Raw genomic sequence first — 12,563 nt, 5'->3', positions numbered from 1 at the left:
TCATTATATTTCTACAGTAAAATATCAATCAGAGCTATCCGCATGTGCTCCCTTTCTTTCTCTCTTGGTAACAATTTCTTAACAACTATTTTTTCATGAGCAAACTGGAGAGATAAACCAATTCTCCATACAATTCAAGTAAAAACAAAAGAAAAGAACACGGGGCCTAGGAGAACGGTATAGCAAAGGCCATCCTCTGGACTTAGGTATAGACACAGACTATGGCTCATCCATCCATCTTGCTTTCTGCTCATTTTAAACATCTTCTTTGCCCTCAGGGACAATATACTTCCCTTTGTCCCATGTTCTTCAGTTTTACTTCCATCTTAGAGTTCCACTTTCTTCCTTTCTTGCTCTATGTATAATCTGATCTCTGCCTAAACTGTTCTTCCGAAGTCCACCTTCCCTGTTATGAGTTTAATTCTGTCCCAACAAAATTCATATGTTGAGGTCCTAACCTCCAGAGCCTCAGTATGTGACATTATTTGGAAATAGGGTTGTTGCAGATATAATTAGTTAAAATGAAGTCATACTGAGTAGGGAGGGCCCCTAATCCAATATGACTGGTGTTATTACAAAGAGGAAATTTGGACACAGACATACACACAGGGAAAATGCCATGTGATGACAAAGGCAGAGATTGGGGCACTATATCTACATACCAAGGAATGCCAAGATTGCCACTAAACCATCATAAGTGAGGGGAAAGGCATGGAACAGATTCTTCCCTCACACTCTCTGAAGGAACCAACTCTGCTAACGCCTTGATCTCAGACCCCTCGCCTCCAGAAGTGAGACAATACCTATCTGTTGTTCAAACCACCCAATTTGTGGTACTTTGATATGGAAGCCCTAGCAAATTAACATATTCCCCTTCCAAATTTAATAGTATATTTTCTCTACACTCATCCACATTAACTTCTCACTTCAACTGATTAACAGTGGTCACCAAGTCCTTGTAAAATTCTTTCCTAACACTGCAAAACTATAGTTCATTGATCCTCTTCTGTTGTTTTTTCTTACTTTTCTAATTTCTTACTTCTTACTTCTTATTTCTCTAATTTCTCCTCCCCCAAACCCCAAAAATGTCAGTGCCCCCAAGTTTCTGTCCACAATCATTTCCATTATTAGTGGTAGTAAATTTTTTAAGATAATTACCTTTATTGAGCACATGCCAGGAGTCATTCTAACTATCTGACATATATCATCTAACTGAACTCTCACATCCACTCTGAGAAAAATGCTATTTTCTATCCCATTTTGTAGATGATTAAACTGAGCCCAGAGAGGTTAAGTAACTTGCCACAGCCACAAAGAGTATGTGGCAGAGCTGAAATTCAAACAGATCTGACTCCTGAGCACCGACTCACTTCTATACTGTTTCTCACTCTTTCTCCACAGAGAACAGATCTCTCTCCATCTGTCCTTTGAAATCTTACAGAAATATGCGGCTTTGTTTTCTCCTCAATGCAAATGAGACTGTATCCTGTATCTCCAGAGCCATTTCCTTCCCATACTCCAAGTTGGGATCTCCACCTCAAACCCCTCTTGTCCAAAACTGAACCCCTTCCATTTCCCTCCAAATATGCTTTGCCTTTTTTACCCCCTGTTGGTTCCACCAATCTCCTCTGCCACCCATGCTTGGAACTATCATAGCATTTTTCATTCATATCTGTCCTCTGCCCCTTTTTATAATGTTTCCAAGTTGTGTTAATTCTACTCCTGAACAACTAAGTTACCCACTCGACTCCATTCCACCTGCCTATACCATCCCCCAAATTGCCTCATATTTCTCCACATTCCATCTTTTCCTTCTCCCGTCCATCCTACGTCCTACCGCCAGCTCCTCCTAAAACATTCATCCATGAGGTTGCACTCTTCTGCAATGTTCACTGCCTAAAGAATAAGGGCCAAACTCCTTGAACAGAAGATGAGGATCCTCTAGGATCTAGCTTCAACCTATCTTTTCCAATCTCCCTTGCTAACCAAACAAAACTTCTCACTTTGTATAAACACTCAGATTTTCCTGCTGTGGTTCTTCCAGCATGCCCTCTGCGTCTCTAATCCTTAAAGTTCAGTGCAAATACTTCTTGTTCTGAAAATTTACCCCAGATCTTTCACCAGCTGTTGACTATCTCTCCCTCCTCTGAACTCACTGTATATGCTATTCGTATTTGTCTTGAATCATTACCACTATCCACCCTCTATTCCAGTTCTTAGTCTACATATCTTATATCCCCCACCAGACTATGAGCTCCTAGAGGGCAAGAACGGAGATTCATCTCGGAATTTGCCACAGCACTTAACACAGTATGCAGCATAGGGTAGGTACTCAGTAGGTATTGACTAGCTTAATTTGTAAAGTCTCTAAGTAAATGAATGTATCAGCCAAATTGACTGAGACCATTTGAAATTCACAGTGTGCAGCGCAGCAAAACCTTAAAAGCAGATTCAAATCACCAAGAGATTTGACTCACCTGGGTCCCACTCTGATCCAGCCAAAGGTTGTCATTATGCACAGCGATTCTGCTTTTGTGTTTCTGTGGAACACTCCAAGCTAAACTATCCATTGACACCAAAGCCCTTCTCTGCTCATTCCCACCACACCCTGGAAGGTCAGAACACATCATTATCCTTCTTCATGTTTCAATCTATGAGATGCTAGGTATGTGCCTAAACCCCTGTGCAGTGATAATAACTCATGCCAAAGTACTTTGAACTCAGTAGGTCCCATTAACCCTGTTGTTATGAACATTCCCATGCCCAGAGGCCACCACTAGGAGGCTCCAGCATGTCCCTGAAGCCAGGCTGTTCAGCAAGTCTCTGGGAAAGATTATAGAAAAACTTCAAAGTCTTGATTCCAATCTCCAGACCAGAGAATGCAGGGCAATCCCAATGACCACTCACCTGAGTATATAGCCAGAGGGTGTCCAAGGGCCTGATGAGAAACAAGTATTTCTCTTGTCCCTGCATATTTGAGATTCCTGATGTGGCAGTTAAGTGGATGGTCCGTGCCTGCAAACTAAAAGAGAAGGATAAGACCTAATCACTTCAAGAAGGGAAGAGGGGCTTTGGAGAGTATAGCATTACTTTTTTTTTTTTTTTTTTTTGGCAGTGGTCAATTAAGTATGCAGCATAGAAAAAGTATCTCAGTGCTATTGTTCAATGTTTATCCACCAACAAACATAACCAAGTACCCCCATCTAAAATACTCTTCACTGATCGCAACCTTTTACTTTTTACATATATTAAAGGGATCAAAGTTTCTGTGTAAAAGTAGAAATCTAAACATATTAAGCATTTCTATCTTGGAATGACTGTAGTAAAAAGAGCAAGATCACCAACTTTATTTCTTTCAGAAGCTTGATTTCATAAACTTTTCTTTAATATTTATTTATTGGGGGGGGGCGGAGAGAGGGGGGGAGGGAGGGCATGAGCAGGGGCAAAGAGAGAGGGAGACACAGAATCTGAAGCAGGTTCCTGGCTCCGAGCTGTCAGCACAGAGCCCAATGTGGGGCTCGAACTCACGAACTGTGAGATCATGACTTGAGCCAAAGTCAGGCGTTTAACCAACTGAGCCACCCAGGTGCCTCTCACAAGCTTGATTTCAAATGAGGTATGACAACTAAAGTCATTCACAAATTTTTGGAAATTAATATTTAGCATAATAGGAGAGCTGCTTTGAAACTATATGAAGAACCAAAAACATCTGGCAAGTAATATATTCTACAAATTAAAAACACTTAAGTCGGTTTTTCAGTAAGCTCAGACAAGGATCATTTATGCACAGCTCTAAACTGGCTTAGTATTTACAAATGCAATTTGAGAAAAATACTGTATATTATGGGAAACATAAAAACAGCAATTTAAAAGAACAAATAACTTTGCAACAACAGTTACACCATATACTATGATATCACATCTATTCTCACATTGGTCAAAAGTAGCTATAAAATATTACATAGCATGATATTATTATAACACAGGAATAATGTACAAATAATATTTAAGACCCTGAATTCACAAACAGTGAGCTTTGAGCCTTAAAAACAGTATTTGAAGTTGGGAATGCAAGTTGGTGCAGCCACTCTGGAAAACAGTATGAAGGTTCCTCGAAAAACTAAAAATAGAACTACCCTATGACCCAGCAATTGCTCTACTAGGCATTTATCCAAGGGATACAGGTGTGCTGTTTTGAAGAGACACATGTACCCCCATGTTTATAGCAGCACTATCAACAATAGCCAAAGTATAGAAAGAGCCTAAATGTCCGTCGACAGATGAATGGATAAAGAAGATGTGGTGTATATATATATATAAATATATATGTATATATATATTATTTATATGTGTATATATATATATGTGTGTATGTGTGTGTGTGTATGTATATATATGTATGTATATATATGTATGTATACACACACACACACACACATATATATACAGTGCTACTGTTCAATGTTTATCCACCAACAAACATAACCAAGTACCCCCATCTAAAATGCACACACACACACACATATATACATACGTATGTATGTATATATACACATATATACATACGTATGTATGTATATATACACACACACACACATACACATATATATATATAATGGAGTATAACTCAGCAATCAAAAAGAATGAAATCTTGCCATTTGCAACTATGTGGAAGGAACTGGAGGGTATTATGCTAAGTAAAATTAGTCAGAGAAAGACAAAAACCATATGACTTCACTCATATGAGGACTTTAAGAGATAAAACAGACGAACATAAGGGAAGGGAAACAAAAATAATATAAAAACAGGGAGGGGCACAAAACAGAAGAGACTCATAAATATGGAGAACAAACTGAGGGTTACTGGAGGGGTTGTGGGAGGGTGAATGGGCTAAATTAGGTAAGGGACACTAAGGCATCTACTCCTGAAATCATTGGTGTACTACATGCTAACTAATTTGGATGTAAATTTTAAAAAAATGAATAATAAGGGGCGCCTGGGTGGCTTAGTCAGTTGGGCGTCTGACTTCGGCTCAGGTCGTGATCTCGCGGTCCGTGAGTTCGAGCCCTGTGTCGGGCTCTGTGCTGACAGCTCAGAGCCTGCAGCCTATTTCAGATTCTGTGTCTCCCTCTCTCTCTGACCCTCCCCCGTTCATGCTCTGTCTCTGTCTCAAAAATAAATAAACATTAAAAAAAAATTTATTTTAAATAATAAATAAATAATAAAGTTAAATTAAAAAAATAGTATTTGGAATAACATAAATTTTACTGCTTAAACCACAGCAAAAAAGACTAGGTGATGTAATCGAGAATTTAAGCAATCATCTATTTAAACAAAAGTACTCATGTGTCTGAATTGGATAATGTTTTAGAATAAGCACAGTTATAATTTAATAGCTAAGGATCAAACTCTAGGTTTTATTTAAATAAATATTTCTCATGTGTTAAGGAAACCTAGGCACAGGTTGTTTACAAGACATCAAAACTTTTGGGGGAAAAATTAAAATATGGTCATTTTTACATTTGCCAAAAATCCCTCTTTGTAAACCGTCATGAACAATTTTTTTTTTTACTATTCAGCTGTTTCATAGATATGATCACACGGAGATAACTATGTATTTTTAAAACTTTTTTTCTAAAAAGGTGGACAACAGTATTTTCTATTCTCATTCAAAATTGAGGTCAGCTAACATTGTCTTATCTATATTTGTTGGTAACTTGATATTAAAATCCCAAGAAATTACTGTTGCCACATTTCCCCAGCCCATTTTCTTCATTTTACAACAAAATGTTAAAATTCACAAGCGTGTATCATGCCAAGATTTTTTATTTTCTTAATAAAAAAACCCAGTGAAACATAAAAGCTAAAAAACTCTGCTTTAAATTTGGATTTGCTCACATTCCTGCATAATTTCTAGGCTTGAAATGTTCTTTGTCTTAGTTATTTTCACTAACATCTTTCTAAGAATATTTGTTATCAAGGTAACTTTTTAAGAAAAATCATTAATTCCATTTTGTTGAATATATTTTATCTAATCGGTAACCTGATGCAAACACATTTTCCCCTCTGGCTATAATTACTAAGGATTGCAGTCATCATACCAGAGTCTTCATCATTATCTTCTAAAAGGCTCACAGTCTCCAAAACATTTTTAGAAGTCCTATGTATTCCATCACTAGCATCCAGCAGGTTAGAAAATACACCCAGCCCCTCTTAACCAAGCTCTGCTTCCTCCAGTCCAACTCAAATCCACAGATCTACTTTCATCCAAATCTACTTTCTTTCTGAAGAACAAGGAGGTAGCTATGGCTGAAGAACTCAAGAAATCTGACTGGCCCCCTCTTAGGTGCCCACATGACTTCTGATTCTCTTAGAGGATCTTAAGTTGCCCTGAGTGAGGTGGCTTGAACTGTTTCTCCACCTAAAGACTTGCTAAATTTCTGCAGAATCACAGAATGGTGATTCCCTTTCCTACTTCTGTCCCTAAAATGTTTGGGAGTTGCTAAAGACAAATTAACTGCATTGACTACAATGACAACTGGGGGAAAGCCTCAATCAGGAAAAATAAAAGTCCTCTGAGTTAGAAACATCTCCTGACTGTGATCAAAACTACTGCCTATTTTTCTAGGGCTTGATGTGCCTGTTTGAGAAACCTGCTTATCTTTCAGACTCTCCACCCAAAATTCATCTGAGTTACATGTTTTCAATTCCAGCACAGATGGCCAGGACGACAAAGGAAGCTCTATGCTCTGAGGCCAGCTGTTTATTTCAGGGATGGCAACTCCTAATACAAGGCCAACAATGATTTCCTTTGTGTGCCCTTTTCTGTTTTCTGGAATCTGCTAGGATCCTATCAACAAAACAGCAAGAAGCAGTTTTAAGAGCTTCACTGCAATTATCTAGAAGTACTGGCTACCTGATGTTTGCAGTGTTCATCCTGACAGGCAAACATATATAAATACTTATATAGCTCTTTTGGTCGTGTCTTGTTTTACTTTCCTGGGGAGAGATGAGGTTTCTGTAAAACCTCGTAAGTTATGTCTGACAAGAGGTCTTGCCTAAGACTTTTTTTTTAAGTTTCTTTATTTACATTGAGAGAGAGAGAGAGAGAGAGGGAGTGTGCGCGTGCGAGCAGGGGAGGGGCAGAGAAAGAAGGAGAGAGACAATCCCAACCAGGCTCCACTGACAGCACAGAGCCATATGAGGGGTTTGATCCCATGAACCCCTGAGATCATGACCTGAGCCAAAATCGAGAGTCAGATGTTTAACCAACTGAGCCACCCAGGTGCCCCTTACCTAAGACTTTTTAAATGTGTTTTTCTTGGAGTGCCTGGGTGGCTCAGTAGGTTGACTGTCTGACTCTTGATTTCGGCTCAGGTCATAATCCCAGGGTCATGGGATCAAGCCCCTCAAGAGCTCTGCAATGAGCCTGGAGCCTGCTTGGGATTCTCTCTCTCTCCCTCTCTCTCTCTGCCCCTCTCCCACTATGCACGCTCTCTCTCTCTCAAAACAAACTTAAAGAAAAAGAATAAAGATGAAAGAAAAAGCTTGATACTGATAAATGTCATCTTTGGTTGGTTTGATATTGCCTACACTCTTTTTGTCATGTTTAGAATTTTTGTTTTTAGGAGTTTTATTCTTTTTGCAAGACAAGGCCATGAAAATGTTTGAGATATTTTTCAAAATATTCTAGTTTTCTGAATAAAATATCATATTTTCACTTTCCTGATATAGCTGAGGTATATTCTGATGATTAAGGGAGACTTCCACTTCTTATTTGATTGTCCAGCTTTATGCTTTCTTTGATGACGACTTGTTCTAAATTTTCCTTTACAGCCATCAGAGTTTTCAAACTGGTGCTCACCTGGTTACAACTGATGATACTTAAGACAGACAAAAGTAAGCTCCATTCACCGCATTATAAACGTTTAAGTCATCACCATATGCGTACAAACCTACAGTAGGTGCTATCTTTGGTCATACCTCAAAAAAGGTTCATTGGAGAAGGGAGCTATAAGACTTGAAAAGAAAAAAATTAAACTACTATATGAGCAAGTACATAACAGGTCGTCAGATGAAGATGATTTTATCAGAGTAACTATGCAATATTCTTTTAGTAATATTACAGATAGTGCACATTACAATACTCTGATTTCAATACAAGTAGTTCCGGATATGTCTAGCAACACTGTAAGATAATTAAGCTGTAACTGGTAGTGACTTGATGTACTTTAGGTAGAAATGATCACTTTCCTAAGCATGCGCTCCCTAAACAAAGTGCAGCCTGTGATTTGATTTTTAAGCAGAAAAAAAAAAAAAAAGGTTTGTTTCCAACTTGCCAATTTAGTGAAGTTTAAAGAAGAGAATGTTTCTGTTTCATAGAGTTTATCAGAGGTATGTGATGTTTTAAGTAAGAAAGCAGAGGATCAAAGATGAAACTTCACCTGGGGATCATGCACCTAGAAGAAACATCATTTTAAAACTATAGACCCATCAAATCACCAAAAACTAAAGATGCCAATTTACAATAACAGCTGTGGCCATCTAATAACATATCACAAAACCAACAAAGTCATGTCCTGCTATGAGGTACTAACAAATATCTATGTAAAGTCCCCCTCCTAAGACCTGCATATTACCTATAATAGTAATTTACACTTGTATGGTGTTTCCACTTTCAAAATGTTTTCACATCCCATATCAATAATAATAAAAAAGGATGTTATGTGATGTGCCAGATGCGGCTGTAATGTAAACTGAGAGGGGAAATGTCGACCATCAGGCAGTGGTTGCAGGCAGGATAGCTTTGCCTTTAGTACATTGTATTACGTGAAGATAAACTCCAGACAATGAAGCTGGGCTCCAATCAAAACAAAATCAAATAAGGCTGACAAAACCAACTAAAACCCAAGGCAAGAGAAGCACATTGGGTATGTGAATCAAATGTCTACCTACTGACCTACACAATAACAGGGAAGGAATAAAAATACAACACAAGTTAGATTCCACTGGTTAATTTAAACTGCTTGTCATTTCATCTTTAAATCTGCCACTCCAACTGATCGGGGTTAGTAGCAACAAGGAAATAGAGTGTGCTTTACAGAAAGGACCTAGTAGGAAGGAAAGAGAGAGAAAGCTATGCACCAATATACTCACTAAGCCACACGGCACATCTCCAAAGCTAAACAGAATGACCCCAGAATACAAAACACCAAACTGTGAGGTGGCTAGGGCAGCCTTCCTTTAGGACTGCCCTCTTTCTTGGGCTCTTTCTCACCTTGTCTACTACCTCCCTATTTACAATTTATTAGTCCCCTCACCTGACATTCCTACTCCCCAACCCTCCATTCTCAAGAAAGAAGCTTCAGTGTAAATCAGCTGAGGTCAGATATGCCTTTTTTTTTTTTTAATTTGAGACAGAGAGATAAAGCACACATGCAAGCAGGGAAGAGGGAGAGACAGAGACAGAGACAGAGAGAGAGAGAGAGAGAGAGAGAGAGAGAATATCTTAAGCAGACTTCATGCTGAGCTCTATTTCCAGGTTCGAGCCCATGATCCTGGGATCATGACCAGACCTGAAATCAAGTCAGACACTCAACCAACTGAGCCACCCAGGTGCCCCAAGGTCAGATATTCTCAACTAAAATTTAACACATAGGGGCACCTGGGTGGCGCAGTTGGTTAAGCATCCAACTTTGGCTCAGATCATGATCTCCCAGTTCATGAGTTTGAGCCCTGCATCTAGGTCTGTGCTATCAGCCAGAGCCCACTTCTGATCCTCTGTCCTCCTCTCTCTCTGCTCCTCCCCACTCACACTCTCTCGCTCTCAAAAATAAATATTTAAAATATATCAAATAAAATAAAGTTTAACATACAATATCAGATGTCTGGAAGTGACCTCAGAAGGCCTTTTCCCCTAATTTTTCACCTGCTGCATCAATTCTCCTAAAATAATCGCCACACATGGAATCCAGTCTGAGTAAACACCTCCCCTGATTATAAATCAAGGCTTCCTGGGGCAGCCCATTCCATTTCTGGACTGTTCTGATCATTAAAAGGTTCTCAGTCATGCTAAACAAAATTAGCCCCCTATGGTTTCTCCTCACTTGAGAAATATGAAACAAGTTCTTCTCCTCCTGGCAGCCTTTCACTTTATTTAAATACATCTGTCACCTCCCCCACTGAGTACCACGTCCCTGCAGTTCAAATATGCCCAACTGTTCCTCATATGACATGATTTATAGGCCCCTAATCATGTTGCTCATCCTCTCTTGAACATGTTGCAGTTAAGTCCCTCTTCCAAAGTATGGAAGACAATATTGCAGGAAGTCCCTCTTGCCCAGAATTAAGGACAATATTGCAGGAATGGCCTAAATATGGAATAAAAAAGCCTCTGTCTACCATCAAAAGAATTATAGGCACCAAGGATGGAATGAACAAGAGAAGGATTTCTATTGTTACTATCAGACTGGGAGGTGGGGAGATGGGGGGGGGCGGGGGAAGGTGTGAAAGAGAGTTCACCATGCCTTGCATTCTGTGATTTTGGCATTAGATTTAAATTTTTTTTTCATGTTTATTTACTTTTGAGAGAGACAGACAGAGCATGAATGGGGGAGGGGCACAGAGAGAAGGAGACACGGAATCTGAAGCAGGCTCCAGGCTGAGCTGTCAGCACAGGGTGGGGGGAGCCTCGAAGTCACAAGCGATGAGATCATGACGTGAGCCAAAGTCGGACGCCTAACCGACTGAGACATCTAGGCGCCCCTTGGAATTAGATTTTAAAAACACAAATGAGAACCCACTGTGTGCAGCGTTCTCTGCGAGGCACTTTTGGAAAAACAAATCAGTAAAATACAGCCCTGAAAGAATCCCACAAACCATCGTCTATCCCTTATCCCCTCCTCTTCAGGCAAATCACAATCACACAGGTCTTTCTGATGAGGCAGATTTGAATTACTCATCCATGTTAAAACCCCTGGCTGGGGCTAGAGACCCCAGCCACCCACCCACTCAGCCTCAGGATGATGAGCTTGACCTGACCCCAGAAAAGGTCATGGAAGTATTCTATATGCTTGTGACAGTGGCCCCACTGACTCATCACGCCATCCTGACTCTTGTACACCGTACCCCCCTCTTCCCAGTCTGAGAGCTCTCCCCTCTTCTCAAAATACAGCCCTCTCCTCCTTCGTCGGCCCAGATCCCCTGATGGTATACATCTATAATCTATATTACCCCTGACCCTGAGATGGACTCGCCCAGTTTCTGCTGACTGGCAGCTCCTGAGCACAGGGCTTGTCTCCCCACCAGAGTCACGAGCACCTTGCATTCTCTTTGCCCCGGTCACTGTTAGCAGCCACCACCAGTAAGGATACACATGGTGAGGCTTTTACAGAATCCAGAACTGAAAGCCCTGGGGATCTTCCATTCTACAGCTGACAAGGGAAGCCCAGAAAGTCAACTGACCCTTTTGAGGTAACAGAGGGACCCTGGTGATAGTGTGTATGCTGTCTTGATTTTCCGGCTCAGTTCTCCTAACGCGGGAGGAGGTTTTTAAAATCTAAACACTTTCTATGCATTTACAGAATCAGCCTGGGACCGGCTTCACATTTTAAGAAAGAAGTCTATAAACCTCAACGCCCACCACACTTAGTATAGAAGACACGCCCCCTCATCGCTAACTGCCTATCACAGAGCTGGCCAGAGCGCCGTTCTCCCACAGTCCCTCCGGCAGAGGGCGAGGATTCGAAGCGCAGAATTTGGCGGTTCTCGATTTTCGCTCCTCAGGGCCCTCCCACGGCCCGGGCTCGCCAGCCCTGTTACCAGGCCGAGGGGCAGGGGGCAAACCTGAGGCTACACCGGCGGCTGGGCCCCGCCCCCGCTTACCCGGCCCGGCCAGCCTCGAGAGACGGGCGTGCACTCGCACCCGAGCGACCCTCGGGGTGCGGACTCCACCGCAGGAGCCCCGAGACAGAAAAGCGGTCCGGCCTTCCGGCCGCGTGCCCCGCGTAGGAAACGGGGTCCGGCAGCCCCCAGCGCCAGAAAGGGGCTGAGCGGAAGCTGCGGGGCCAGACGTACCCGCGCCGCGTCCTGCACCACGCCCCCGACCCAAGCCACGCCCCAGGCCGTGCTCTCCCTTGCGCGCCTTCCCGGTTCTTTCTTCACCCTGCGCTCCAGCTCTTCCACCTTTCCGCCCCTCCCCCCCTTACTCCCGCGCCGAGCGCCCCTCCTTCCCGGCTCCACCCCGTCCTCCATTCCAGCTTCCAGGCCTCGCCAGGACGGACGTGGTGACCCCGCCGGTCGGCCCTGCATGTTCTTGGTTTGAGCTCCGTGTGGTTAAAGCATTCGTACCACCCAAAAGTGAGCAATTCAGTGTAATAACATGAGCGACAGAAAACCTACTGGTGCCAGGCTCTGTTCCAAGTAAGTTACCAGTATTGTGCCCTTTTAACAAATTGGAAGACTGAGGCCAAGGTGATTAAAAAGTTTAAGACTGATGGATAAAAAGGAAAGTGGTATATCCATACAACGGAATATTACTGAGCAATAAAAAGGAGCCAACCGCT

At 41.7% G+C, this 12,563-nt stretch overlaps 1 protein-coding gene across 1 annotated transcript in view; it reads right to left on the bottom strand.

The window, feature by feature from the left end:
* Positions 1 to 12,309, bottom strand: part of LOC128776244 (uncharacterized) — a 128,716-nt gene extending 116,407 nt beyond the window's left edge. The window contains exons 1-3 of the mRNA XM_053900618.1: positions 11,884 to 12,309; positions 2,908 to 3,022; positions 2,478 to 2,608 (exon numbers count right to left, since the gene is read on the bottom strand). Coding sequence (XP_053756593.1) covers positions 2,478 to 2,608; positions 2,908 to 3,022; positions 11,884 to 12,309 — 672 coding nt within the window. The remainder of the gene's footprint in view (positions 1 to 2,477; positions 2,609 to 2,907; positions 3,023 to 11,883) is intronic.
* Positions 12,310 to 12,563: the final 254 nt, after the last annotated feature.

The sequence above is a fragment of the Panthera pardus genome, unplaced genomic scaffold, assembly GCF_024362965.1.
Source record: "Panthera pardus isolate Hobbes unplaced genomic scaffold, ASM2436296v1 HiC_scaffold_12, whole genome shotgun sequence".
NCBI lineage: Eukaryota > Metazoa > Chordata > Mammalia > Carnivora > Felidae > Panthera > Panthera pardus.
Note: the sequence above shows the minus strand (reverse complement) of the source record. Positions and strands in the feature narration are given on the sequence as shown.